The sequence below is a fragment of the Enoplosus armatus genome, chromosome 21 (assembly GCF_043641665.1).
Source record: "Enoplosus armatus isolate fEnoArm2 chromosome 21, fEnoArm2.hap1, whole genome shotgun sequence".
Classification (NCBI taxonomy): Eukaryota; Metazoa; Chordata; class Actinopteri; order Centrarchiformes; family Enoplosidae; genus Enoplosus; species Enoplosus armatus.
The window spans coordinates 8,954,528-8,968,146 of record NC_092200.1 but is presented as its reverse complement, the minus strand read 5'-3'; the positions used below and the strand labels follow the sequence as shown (position 1 = coordinate 8,968,146).

Genomic DNA, 13,619 nt, shown 5'->3' with positions numbered 1-13,619 from the left:
GAGGGAGTTTGTAGAGTTGTTTTAAGTCAACATGGATGAGACGTTCTTGAAGTTCTCAGAAAAAAAAAGAACATTTAAACATCTTTTTAAAAAATGTGTTATCCGTCTTTAAGTTTGATTAGTTTCAGAGGAAGAGACTGAAATGATATGACATTGCTGACCTGCAATGTCAATGACAACTAAAGAAGTGTTTTCTTAAAATGAATGACCATCTGCAAAAAAATGTGTATGGAGGCATAAAAGCATTTTCTTTCAGTAGCTTGATAATGCAATGGATACATTTTATTTAATTTCATTTTAAAAAATCCAACATGTTCTGAATTAGGGCTAAATAACATCCTAAAAGTATAATGTGCTTTATTATATTTTGCATTTAAGGACATTCTAATCATGAATTGAACAAAAGGACACCTCTGACTTCTTCAGCAAAGGCTTGAGCTCCATTCTCTGTCGGGATAAATGATCTGCAGGTGCATTAATAATACGGATATAAACTGGTTAATGTGCAACCAAGAGGAGCTCAGCTTCATGTGATATCTAGATGTGAACTTTTAGCTTCCGCTTACGTAGCAGCCACTTCAACTGCAGCAGTGGATTAGGCATTACAGAGCCTATTGTTCAAGCCTGAAGTTTTCTCTTAATTGTTCCGCTTGTCCCTCAGATATGTGGGGACGTTGTTGAAATTATCACACTTTCATAATGGAGTCCAGGAGTCAGTCTAAAAATGAAAAGCCGTGGTCAAAGGTAAGAAAAACTTAAGCCTGTTGACTAGAAGCTGTTGGTTAACAAGAAAACCAGGTTAGTTACGCAACAATCTTTTCCTGGCAGGGATTGTGTGAACTATATAAGACAAAGACGAGTGTAATAGATGTATCCCTGAACAGAAAACATTAGCAGGGAGCCTCATCCATGATTCATGCACTCTGTTCACACAGTTTGTGGTGACAGCAGAAGCAGGGTCTGATGCTTTTGGTGGGGTAATAACTTGCCCTTGATTTTTAGATTTCAAGTGGTTTGTGCAACTAACTAATCCACTACTTGTTTCTCTTGTATCTTTACATATAATTCAGTGTTTGACAAAGGATTGACATCCACACTCTGCAAAGACTCTTTTTTTCCTTTACTTCAAAAAGTGTGCAAATCACTTTGGATGCAGCGTGTTAATGTATCTCCACATTTAGCAAACAAATGTACACACAAGCTGCCAATGCCTTCTCTGTGGGGAGATCAAAGCCCAGAGCTGTAAACCTTCAATAATGTCAAGCGTTCCTCCTCGAGTGTGTGTGTGAGTGTGTGTGAGTAGGCACAGAATGAGAGATTTAGCCACAGAAAGCCTCTGATTCCTTTCCAATACCACTCGGAGCTCCTTGAGTCCAATTCCCCCATCTGCTAGTTGTAACAGTCGTGAAATGAATAATTGGTGTCAAGTGGCCCCTGTAATGCCCGCTGTGCTGCTGAGGGCTCAGGCGAACATAAACACAACTCCGGCTAGCTTCTTAAAGCACAATCAGGACCTCGAGTGAGGCTTGAGTCCCATCTCAATCCAGGTATTGTAGATGATTTTCTGAAGCATCTTGCCTTTGTGGTGCATTTTTTTTTTTGCAAGTCTGGCGCTCGTCATTCATTTTTAAAGCAAGCCAGAATCTCCACATCATGTGTAATAAGAGGCGTGGTTGCACTGTAAGTATATCAAGGCAGGAAATTGCAGGTGTGTTCAAACCTGGGTGTGGAGACACATGAACCAAGCTCTCTCTGCCACACACTCTCCAGCTTGCACGCAGGACGTAAAGCCAGCAATACCTTATTACCTAAAGACAACATCTCACACTAATCTCCCTCCACAACTTGTAGGAGACAGCCAGGCCTTCACTCCGCCAGACACAACACAAGGTAAGATCCATACTTTTATTTTGGTGACATATTTCCCTAGATTGTTTTCAGAGATTTGAACATCTCTCTATCCTTTTACCTGAATTTCTGCAGTTTGCAAAGGATAACATCTTTAATATCATATTTGTTGAAAAAGATTCTTTACGTGGTGTTTTTAAACCTACATCATTTCATATGAAATGGAGATGAACACTTCAGGACGTATTTAGAGCATTAACAAAGCTCATTGTGTATTCTGGGACTCACCGCAGGTTAATTGATGTGGAACCAGTCTTTCCTGTCACAGTAATGGAGGCGACGCTGGTCCTCAATTTATCTTTTCAGAAATTGTTTGTTTAAGTTTTTCATATATTTTTGAGCGGGATCAGGTTGCAGAGCACAGGGGTTGTTTTTCATTCACAACAGAGACACTGCAGCCAGATCTTCCACAATGGCCATAAGCAATTTAGTCAAGTAATTAAGTCAATTAAATAAAATTAATCAAGTAAAGTAAAATGGAGTGGAGGAGAAAGATACACGTGTTGTTTTACAGATATATCAGCAGCCTAGTCTGTCATATATATTCTGTCATGTCACTGCCAAATATCATGTGCACACTGAGGGAAACTGATTCATGTTACAGTTTGATTTGTGGAGTAGCCATGGGTGTGACCTCTCCTAAACAAAAGAAAACATTCAATAGAGTAACATTTTGTAACAAATTACTGTTTGAATATTTATTCTATTAATTTGAATGGGACTATGCATATTATTTAACATAAATATTACCATTACCACCGTTGGGTAGCTTAACTCAGACTTTTCAATTTGGCTTTAACGTCAGGCTATGTAACTTTTGAATGAAGAAATTATACAATATTTCTCTTTTAAATTAAAAGTTGAGTTCATAAGCAATAAAATTAACCCTTGCTCAATTTAGTACACTCAGGAGTTAAGCCGCTACAGCCTCACTTGGTCTGGTATGACGAGTAGCCTGTGGTGGCTAATGTTAGCAAACTTAAGATTGAGTTGGTCAGCTGATTTTATGACTTTTCTGTACTTGTGCTGCTGTTACACAACGATTTAACATTTACTATTATCCCATAATTGTTACTCTTGGCAAGTGAGGCTGCTGTTCATTTAAAGTTACATCTCACTTTAAAGCTACTGATAGAAACTCTTTATGCATTATATTATAGGCAACATATTGTGAAATTACTCCAATATGACTCAGCCTTTGGACTCACACACCAAAAGCCAAATGAAGTAGGACTTTGCAGCTTTGGCCCAAGCCCTATTATTTTATTTAAATCTCAGCCCTTTTTTTTTACTGTTTGCTCTGTGTGAGTCACCTCTTTATCTGATTACCTGAATACCAGAGCCTTGATATTATTAATGAAGGGTGTGTTTAACATCCTGGTAGAATACAGCTGACCTGGTCTATTTCACCTCACCTTACCCCACCCACTCCATCCATCACTGCCCAGTGAGGCATTTTATTTCTACACCTAGAGCAAAGATTGGATTCTGAGGCGGCGTGCAGTATATGAGCCATGAATTATAGTTGGGTTATTTCTCTGGAGAATAACTGCAGCCACGGTTCCTCCAGCTATTTGACAATCATGTATGCATGGATCCTGTATTTGCATTCATGATATGTTGCCGGCAGCGTAACATCCCACAGAGCCTGTTTCCATACGACGTGAAGCCTATATTCTTGGCTCAGCTGGTGATACAGTGTGTTTGCTTATCAGTGCTGTTGTTTCTGATATCTGAGTCAAGAGGCAGTTTAAGCACTGCTGATTGCAGAACTTGTATGTTGCTATGGCGCCAAGCTGACACTCATTAGGTGGATTAGAGGTGTTTCGCTGTCAGAGATCCAATCTTTTGAAATGGTTCACTCATTTTAGAGACATCTGTTTCCAGTGAAAAGATAGGGAACTCGTATGGATGAGCGATGAGGAGGAGGAGGAGGAGGAGGCTTGAAAAATGCAATGTTTCTCTGCTGAAGTACTTTGGAGGAGTTACAATTGAATATGTGTGTTCTAATGTAGTATTTTAGGTTCTAACACATATTTATTAATGTCTTACCATAAGCAGTGGTGGAAGAAGTATTCATATCCCTCAACTCTGCAGTTCCCCTCAGCTCTACCGAGTATTTCAGAACTTTCCAGCTCATTGTTTTGGTTTTCTGGTCCACGACTTTATTGTTTTGATTCACGCCCATAGGGTCGTTTTCGCAGCAGGTTTTAGCAAAAAGGCTAAAAGCCAAATGTACAGTGCCTGCCAGACAAAGTTATACAACTGAACATAGTGGAGCATTTAGCAGCTAAACAGCCAAATATGTCCCTCAAGAATTGGTGGAGACCTAAAACAGAGCTAAAAGAGAGTGAATATTGGACTAACATTTATCACGTGGCCGGAAACACAACTCCCAATGAATGTTGTTCCACATCTGCTGGTTGTTTAAACAAGAAATTGTTCACCATATGAACATAAGAGGACATGTGTTTGTTGTGTTCACAGCTTGTTTCCCCTGCCCCCTATTTGCAAAAAAGATTTTTTTTATGATTAAATAAAAATGCTCCATTACAAATAAAAGTCCTGCTTTCTTACCAAAGTAAAAGTCTAGAAGTATTAGTAGGAAAAAGTACTTGTTATTGCAGGAATAGAGCCCTACTTCACATGGTGTTTAATAGTTCAATTTGTAACAACATTTTCTAAGCTCATATGTTTTGTATGTAAAATCTTAATCTGCAAAGAAATAGCTGTCAAGTCATTGTGTCTTTGTGCATAAATCAGACACCTGTACACATGTGCATTTCTTTATACATAACATAAGACAAACAGAGGTCAATGCAAGTTAAAAACAGTCTCATGCCTTACATGTGTGTTTGTTTCAGTTCAGCAGAATGATGAATGATGACACTCCAGATGCATTTAGAAATGTCAGCCGAAAGCCCGGCTTGCAGATATGGACCATCAATGTAAGTCAGCCCTTAAGCAAATATCATGCAACTCACATTACTGTGTGTGTGTGTGTGTGTGTGTGTGTGTGTGTGTGTGTGTGTGTGTGTGTGTGTGTGTGTGTGTGTGTGTGTGTACGTTACTGGCCACACTGCTGTAATATTTAACATGTTTGTTGTTGTTTTCTTCTTCAGAACATGAAGATGGTGCCTGTTCCAGCCCAAGCCTTTGGTAACTTCTTTGAGGGAGACTCTTACATTGTTCTTTATGTGAGTACAATACTGGCAGATTTCCCAAGAGGCCTCAGTGGGGCTCAGCGTTAATGAAGGCATGTGACTGGTGCATGCCTTGACAGCATGTGTGCAAGTGTGAGTCCTCGATCAGCATCTCCCTCTGTGTTTTTCACCAGATAAGCCAGAACAAGGGCTCAGGCCAGTCGACTGACATCCACTACTGGATAGGAAACTCCTCCTCTCAGGATGAGCAAGGTGCAGCGGCCATCTTCGTCACCCAGCTGGACGAGTACCTGGGTGGGAGTCCGGTCCAGCACAGGGAGGTGCAGGGCAACGAGTCACCGCGCTTCAGGAGCTACTTCAAAAATGGCCTCATGTGAGTCAAAGAAAAGGGGCTGGTATGTGAACTAGAAAGGGGTGTGACCAAATAAAAAGGAGTCACACACACACACTTAGGCTGTAATCTTCCTGAGACATGGTTTACAACAGTAATCCCTCTGCATGAAATCATTATGACACAAATTTCTCTTGTTTTGTTGGGGCTTAGCAAAGAAAAACACAGTTTTCTCTCGCCCAGTTCGTTGACCTCCAACTTGTCATTATGTTTTTGCTTCGTGGTTATGTAACATTGAGGTAAATTTCCAAAAATCAGCAAAACAAGAAATGCTCTGTGCTGCTTTTGCATTCAATGCTGCATCCAGTCTGCTGCAGCTGATTTATTACGCTTGAACTTTGGTAATGTACACTGATCCCTCCACAGCTACAAGAAGGGTGGAGTGGCCTCAGGTTTTCACCACGTTGACACAAACGTCTACAACATCCTGCGACTGCTGCACGTGAAAGGGAGGAAGCATGTCACAGCGAGAGAGGTATGCAGAGAGGGAATACAAAGGGCTGTGACAGGGATTAATACTGCCTGCCCAGTACCTCCCATTGGAGCTATCACAGCTTCACACAGCCACATTACAAGGGCTATTGGCACTCCCTCTTAAGCAAATTATGGCGTGCTTGTTGTCATAGCTGTCAAAGTGGGTGTTAATTGCCTGAGGAGTGTTATGACTGTGTGGTGTTTAATTGATATTTCCCAATGTGAGTGTTTTTTTATTGGTTTTATGACAGCTTGTACTGCCCATTTGAATAAGGGGAAACTGTTTTGATAGCTCTCCATCATGTTAAAGTTTGTGTGCATGCGTGCAGGTGGATGTGTCATGGAACAGCTTTAACAATGGAGACATATTCCTGCTGGATATGGGGAAAGCCATAGTGCAGTGGAACGGCCCCCAGAGCAACAGGAGAGAGAAGCTCAAGGTAAGCCTCCTCTCTGATTGGTTAACAAAGCGCAGTGGTGGAAGAAGAATTCCGATCATTTACTTAAGGAAGAATAGGAATACCAAAGTGTAAAAATACTCCATTACAAGTGAAAGTCCTGCATTCAAAATGTTACATTACATTACAAAAGTATAACCAACAAAATATACTTCAAGCATGCTGGTCGAGGTGGAGTACATTTTAAATACTTATATATATATATACTGTTGAATATGTAAATCATCATATTTTAGGAAATGACCACGTTTTGCAAGTAAAATCTGAACCTGCAAAGTAACTAGTGGCAATAGCTGTCAGATAAATGTAGCAGAGTAGAAGTTTAAAGTAGCATAAAATAGAAATACTCAAGTGCAGTACAAGTACCTCGAAAATGTACATAACTACATCTGGAAAACGCATGCAAAAGAGTCACATGTGCCCAAGTGGACAGGAAAATGTAATGTAATTTTATGTTTTACTTTCACAAATGAAAACGGCATTTCCTCTTATAAATAAACATGAATGAATATGTAGCTTTATTTAGCTCAAAGTATTAAGCCTATAAATATTCATGAAATGCAAAGCATACAAACAGAAAAAGGGGAAAGGCAAACCAACAACTCCTATCATTATTTAGATATATGATATCCGTTTGCCCATCTTTTCTTTTGTAGTTAATGCCTCAGCGTCAGTAATGAAGTCAATCTTTCCATCTTAAATGATTTCAAACAAGTGAAGTCTGTAACAATTAACATAAATTACTGGAAAATATGTTGGCTTTCATATCCAAGAAGTGCATGTATTTAATGCTCTGTTTCTTAGTCTTCACCCTCCTCTCCTCTTGCTTCTCTGCAGGCAGTCCTGTTGGCTCAGGACATCCGGGACAGGGAGAGAGGAGGTCGAGCTCAGATTGGTGTCGTGGAGGGAGGAGATGAGCAGGACTCCCCGGAGCTGATGAAAGTCATGGTGGCGGTGCTCGGCCAAAGGAGTGGGCAGCTGAAGGAGGCCATTCCTGATGACAAACCTGACCAGGCGTCAAACGCCAACGTCAGACTCTACCAGTAAGCACTATTTCCTTGATCTGTTGCATCATTGCTGCAACATGTTTGGAATATTTTGGCCATTTAATAAGATCACACACTGTTTTTCTTCGTGTTTCTCCTCAGCGTTTTCGAAAACAGTGGGAATCTAGTGGTTCAAGAAGTGGCCCTGCAGCCTCTAACGCAAGACCTGCTGCACTCTTCTGTAATCCTTCAAACATGTTCCTTAGACACTCTCATTATAGAAAATGGGTCCTGTGTCATTGTTCATTGTGTCTTTTCTCTCACTGTCAGGACTGTTACATGGTGGACCAGAGAGGCTCCAGTGTGATGGTGTGGAAAGGCAAACAGGCCTCCAAGGACGAGCGGCGAGAGGCTCTCAACAGGGCAGTGGTGAGTCTACCAAAATAAATGGAATACTTATTCTACATGAGGTAGGTCAGTATATTACAAATAAAGTACTTGAATCCAAGGTAAATCTCCTTTTTACTCTATGATTATTCAGTCCTATGGTTGCCAGGGTCACAAGAAGAATCAAGTTAAATAATAAATATTCATTAAAGTCATGAAAGATACTTCACTTATCTTTTCTACCAGGGCTACATCAAAGCCAAGAACTACCCATCCAGCACCAGTGTGGAGGTGATGACCGAGGGAGGAGAGTCTGCAATGTTCAAGCACTTGTTCAAATCCTGGAGAGATAAAGGGCAAACTCAGGGTCTTGGTACCACCTACAGCGTGGGAAAGATAGGTAATATATACAGTACATGTATATATATATACACATAACCTTTAATTAATTCACTTCATGGGTTAGATAGCTTTAAAAGTAAATGTTCTAACACACTAAAGACCTTTTGACACTTAGTGCCTATAGCACTCGCCCACTCAGCTATATGGAGGCCCAAAGCATGCAATGTTAGTATGTATAGATAATATAATATAACCATGAAATTGTGAAATAATACAATGAATGTTTTAAACTCCATTGTTCTTCACAATAAAAGAGCTTATTGTGGGTCCTTTTCATTAAATTTCAGTAGTTTTTATTTCTAAATGTTTGGGGTTATTTAACAATTGCTTAATGTACGTATGATTATTGATTTCTAATACTTAAACACTTTGGGTCTCCATACAGCAAAGGTAGACCAAGTGAAGTTTGATGTGATGGAGCTCCACGCGCGTCCTGAACTGGCAGCACAGCAGCGCATGGTGGATGACGCCTCTGGAGAAGTAAAGGTGAGGAAGAAAATGCAGAAACATTAGAAAAATACACACAAAGGGTAGATGGTCTTCTAACTTTAATGGCTTTTTATCTTTTTGTTCATTTTCACGTTCATGTCAGGTGTGGCGGATTGAGAACTTGGAGCTGGCCGAAGTAAATCCCAGTACTTATGGACAGTTTTATGGAGGAGACTGCTACTTGGTGCTGTACACATATCTAAGATCAGGCCAGCAGCAATACATACTCTACATGTGGCAGGTCAGTATCATCACATATGATACTGAATATGTTCCTTGTTTTTTAGCTCTCTGTTAACTTGACTTTACGTCTGCCTTACACCAGGGCCGTCATGCCACTAAAGATGAGATCACAGCATGCGCCTACCAGGCCGTCAATATTGATAACAAGTACAATGGAGCCCCGGTCCAGGTCAGGGTGGTCATGGGAAAGGAGCCCCGCCACTTCCTGGCTATTTTCAAAGGCAAACTTGTCATCTTCGAGGTGCGATTTTTCTCACTGAAGATTATTTTTACAAACGCTCAACTGCAAAAAAGGTCTTTGTTTGGTTTGTGTGTGCAATACAACAAGAACATTATTTATTTCTCAGAAAGAAAGTGCTCTAAAAAAAATCTCAAAGACATTAATCCTACACTGTCAGAATAACGCACAAAAAACACGCACTAATGAACTGCAATTAACAGAAAGTTGCAAGAAAATTGATTTGTGGTAAAGTGCTGAATATTTTGCATATTTGTATATGTGTGTGTGTCTTTAGGGTGGTACAGGCCGACCTGGTGTGGTTAACCCTGACGGAGGTGCCAGGCTCTTCCAGGTGAGAGGGACTAACGAGCTGAACACCAAGGCCACTGAAGTGCTGGCGAGGTCCTCGTCTCTCAACACCAACGATGTTTTCCTGCTGAAGACCGACCAAACATGCTACCTGTGGTATGGAAAGGTACGTGCTTTGTTATGAAGCCGCAAAAGCCTGCCATGAAGTCCCTTTTTAAGAATGAAAATGTGAGTTTGTGTTTGTGTGTTTTGTTTTCATACAAATCCGTGTTTGTTTGATGTCTGCTTCTGTGTGTCTCCAGGGCTGCAGCGGGGATGAGAGGGTGATGGGAAGAGCGATGTCTGATGTGCTGTCCAAGCAGGACAAGCAGGTGGTGATGGAGGGCCAGGAGCCAGCAGAATTCTGGGTAGCTCTGGGAGGAAAAGCTCCCTATGCCAGTGACAAGAGGTAAACACAGACCTTTGAATCAGGCTTTTTTTGTGATATCATTGTAATCTCAAGAGAAATTGGATTTTGGCTCATCATCTGCGGCTGGTTGGGTTTCTAGCTTAATGACACTTCAGCAGCCAGAAATTACTATAATATGTCCATTCAACACAGGCATTGTTCTCTACATATTTTCTTGTTCTATATTATAGTAAATAAAGCAAAAACAAACAAACAATTACAATAACCTATAAACAAGGACATGTCTCCAAAACATTTTCATCCAAAAAGCTCTTTAATCATATTTTGAAACATTAATAAGCTTACATTTAAATCTGCATGGATTATTTTTATATGAAGGTCAGTGGAATATGCCCAATGTCGTCTGAAGCCCATGAAAAATAGTCTGCACACACACACACACACACACACACACACTCAAAGAGAGCAGATTATACAGTTGTGTTGTTTCAGGCTGCAGAGGGAGGAGCCTCCTCACAGTTCCCGGCTGTTTGAATGCTCCAATCAGATCGGTAAGTTTAGGATGACCGAGGTGGATGACTTCGCCCAGAGCGACCTGGACGAGGAGGACGTCATGCTGCTCGACACCTGGGAGGAGGTGAGAGGTCAAAGGAGCTGAGACCAGCCAGACTTTAGTTCGACGTCTGTAGATACAGAAATACATCCTCCACTCTGTCCTGTGGGGTTATATAGCTGTGATTCAGAGGATTCATTTGCTTGATGAGTTATATAAAAAACTGGAAAGAAATGTATTAATAAACCAAAAAGGCTACATTTTTAAAGTGCAGACAGTATAAACAGGTTAAAATGTCTTAAAAAGTTAATTGTTTTAATGTAAGATGTGTGTGGGAGGGAAGGTGTACGGTGAAGCACTTAAAGGAATAGTTTGACATTTTGGGAAATAAGCTTATTTGCTTTCTTGCTGATAGCTGAGAAGATTGATACATGTTTCATGTTTGTCCAGTGAAAATAAGTCTACAGCCAGCAGCCAGTTAGCTTAACTTTAGCATAAAGACTGGAAACAGTCAACCTGGCTCTGGCCCCCATAAAATCGCAAATTGTTTTTGTTTTACATTCCAGTTTTTGTACTGCATGGAGCTGCAGGAAGGCTTATTTTTTAACATTTGGACTGAGCCAGGCTAGCTGTTTCCCCCTTCTTTAAGTCTGTATGCTAAGCTAAGCTCACCATCTCCTGGCCTACAAAAGTGTTTAGAAAACCTCAATCTTCTAAGGACATTTCTGTTGATAATTGAGTCCTAAAAACCTTATTTTTTCATGTTTCAAACACATTGAAATATCTCTAAAAAATGAAATAGCTCTAATGGCAGATTTGTTTTCACTTTTCATAATAAAAATAAATCCTTCCGGACTCAATTTCAGAATAAAATGACTTGATAAGAGGAAGAATATTTCTGTGAAAATAAACAAAATATACAAAGCACCTAGTAACAATAGCTGTCAAATGAATGTACTTGATTAAATACACTCTATTTTACTTACATTTATCTCTCTTTTTCTTCTTTCTCCAAATCACCTCAGATTTTCTTGTGGGTTGGAAACTTAGCCAACCAGTACGAGACCAAGGAGGCGTGGAACTGTGCTCAGGAATACCTGAGGACCCACCCAGCAGGTCGCGACCCCGACACACCCATCGTCTTTGTCAAACAGGGATACGAGCCGCCCACCTTCACCGGCTGGTTCAACGCATGGGATCCTCATAAGTGGAGCGTGAGTTTGTTATAGGCTCTCTTTGATCTCAGTCAGAGGTACTTGAGTGCTTTTAATACAATAATGCAGCATGATTTCGGCATTACAAATCGCCATTATGACTGTACATTTCCATTACATCAATTCTGATTATGGAAAAGAGACACAAATATCTCATGAATACTATGAATAATCTTGTGCGAGCTAATCATTTTAGAAATTAGAAAGAACATAAGTCACATGTGAATGATTTTATGGATTGTTTGAAGATGAAGATGACTCTGCATGCTTACTAATTTTCAATCCTGGCTCACTTGATCCTCTCAACAGGGAGGCAACTCCTATGAGGAGATGAAAAAAAAGCTGAGTGATGCAGCATCTCTCTCACAGATCACTGTTGTAAGTGATTGACTGACACTAATCCTAATACTAACTGACTAAATGTACTAATATCTCAAATGCAATAACTGCTAATGTCTCTAATACAGAATAAAGTCACTAATCTTGGGGTGTCATGTAAAAATCCTCCAAAAATATGATTTCACTCACCCATGTACTATGTCTGCAGGATCTGAACAACACAAATTTCAATAAGAGTCCTTCTGGGATTAGTGGGGGTGGTTACAGGGCTCCAGGAGGCCCCATGAGCTCCCCTCCAGTCTACAGGGTCCACGGAGGTGATCTGTCCCCCAGACCCTCCACTCCCACCAGCCCGTCTACCCAGAGAGCCCAGTCCTCTGTGTCCATGACCCTGTCCCCCTCCTCTAGCTTTGCTCCATCATCCCCAGCTGGTGGCACTGTGCCCCCCTCTGCTGGAGGCTCTGGGATGTATCTGGACCCAGAGCTCCTCATCAACAAGTCTCCCAGTGAGCTGCCGCAGGGAGTGGACCCCAGCCAGAAAGAGGTGGGTGCAGAATAATGGATATGGTGTAAATGGCACAAAAGCAATGAGTACTGTAAGCATGGATGAAAGTCACAGCGTTCAGATAAAAGTAGAGATGTCCTGATTGTGTTTTTTGCTGCTGATTGAGTCTTTTAATATTGAGTATCAGTCAAGTCCAATCCAACATTTGTACTTGTTTAGTCTTTTCCCTGCATGCAGTATTACAACTGCGCAGCATACTAAGACTCCAGTAACATTTCATTAAAATACAGTAAAGCACAAACACTCACTTAGTAAACCTGTTTAAATCAGTTTGGCAGCAGAACAGCTCTGCTTTAAGAAAATAGAACCTGCATCTCACACACACACACACACACACACACACATTAATGGTTTCCTATAACATTTTGTATAGTATACTGTAGTATTTAATGTAATATCTGAGGAGTTACAGAGGAGTGTCAGTGAAGCTCAGACAGGAGTCATACAGCTTCTCTTCATCTCACAGTTTCTCAACAGCACCTGGTAGTTCTGGTTCACCTGCAGAGTGTCACTGAAACAGGCACAAAACAACTACAAAGAGACATAAAATGACAACAAAGAGACACAAAAATGACTACAAATAGATGAAAAATGACCACAAAGAGACACTTTGTCTGTGTAGTTTCTTGCATCTCTTTCAGTCTGGGTGTAGGACGGGCCTTTTACACGTCTGTGACAAGGGCCCCGTTGTCTCATAATCCTCCTATGGCTGCAAGGATGACTGTGATTCAGTGGGAGGTGCTAAACATGTTGTCATTAGTATGTGTGTATCCTCATGTAGTAACACAGCCTGTTCAGTAGAGGTCAGACTAACTGTTTTCTGTCCTCTGTGCTCTGATTCCAGGACTACCTGTCCGATGCTGATTTTGAGAACCTGCTTGGCACAAACCGCTCAGATTTCCAGCGCCTGCCAAAGTGGAGGCAGAGTGACTTGAAGAAAAAAGCAGGACTTTTCTGAGAAACACTCGCCGTTGGATTACGCGGAAATACTGTAAAACATGTTAACTAGAATTAGCTTATTACCGTGATTGTGATAAAAAAAAAAAGTACACTTTAAAATAAGATTATTGGCAATTGTTATGCTTTATATTTATCTATATTTTTCAAT

The 13,619-nt window shown here is 40.7% G+C and overlaps 1 protein-coding gene across 2 annotated transcripts; it reads left to right on the top strand.

Annotated features, from left to right (window-relative positions):
- The first annotated feature begins 699 nt into the window (after window positions 1-699).
- On the top strand, window positions 700-13,469 carry vill (villin-like). Of its 2 annotated transcripts, XM_070928252.1 has the most exons (21): window positions 700-744; window positions 1,852-1,890; window positions 4,773-4,856; window positions 5,031-5,105; window positions 5,246-5,445; window positions 5,830-5,938; window positions 6,267-6,377; window positions 7,233-7,438; window positions 7,544-7,622; window positions 7,712-7,810; window positions 8,015-8,168; window positions 8,556-8,656; window positions 8,763-8,900; window positions 8,985-9,143; window positions 9,418-9,597; window positions 9,734-9,879; window positions 10,333-10,477; window positions 11,419-11,607; window positions 11,917-11,985; window positions 12,155-12,490; window positions 13,356-13,469. In XM_070928252.1, exons 1-21 carry the CDS (start codon window positions 700-702, stop codon window positions 13,467-13,469), a joined length of 2,778 nt encoding a protein of 925 aa, XP_070784353.1. The 2 variants fall into 2 exon arrangements, with proteins under 2 accessions (XP_070784353.1, XP_070784354.1); XM_070928253.1 differs by lacking the exons at window positions 700-744; window positions 1,852-1,890 and having other exon boundaries at window positions 4,782-4,856; window positions 11,419-11,611; window positions 11,921-11,985; window positions 12,155-12,300; window positions 12,355-12,490.
- The last annotated feature ends 150 nt before the right edge of the window (window positions 13,470-13,619 follow it).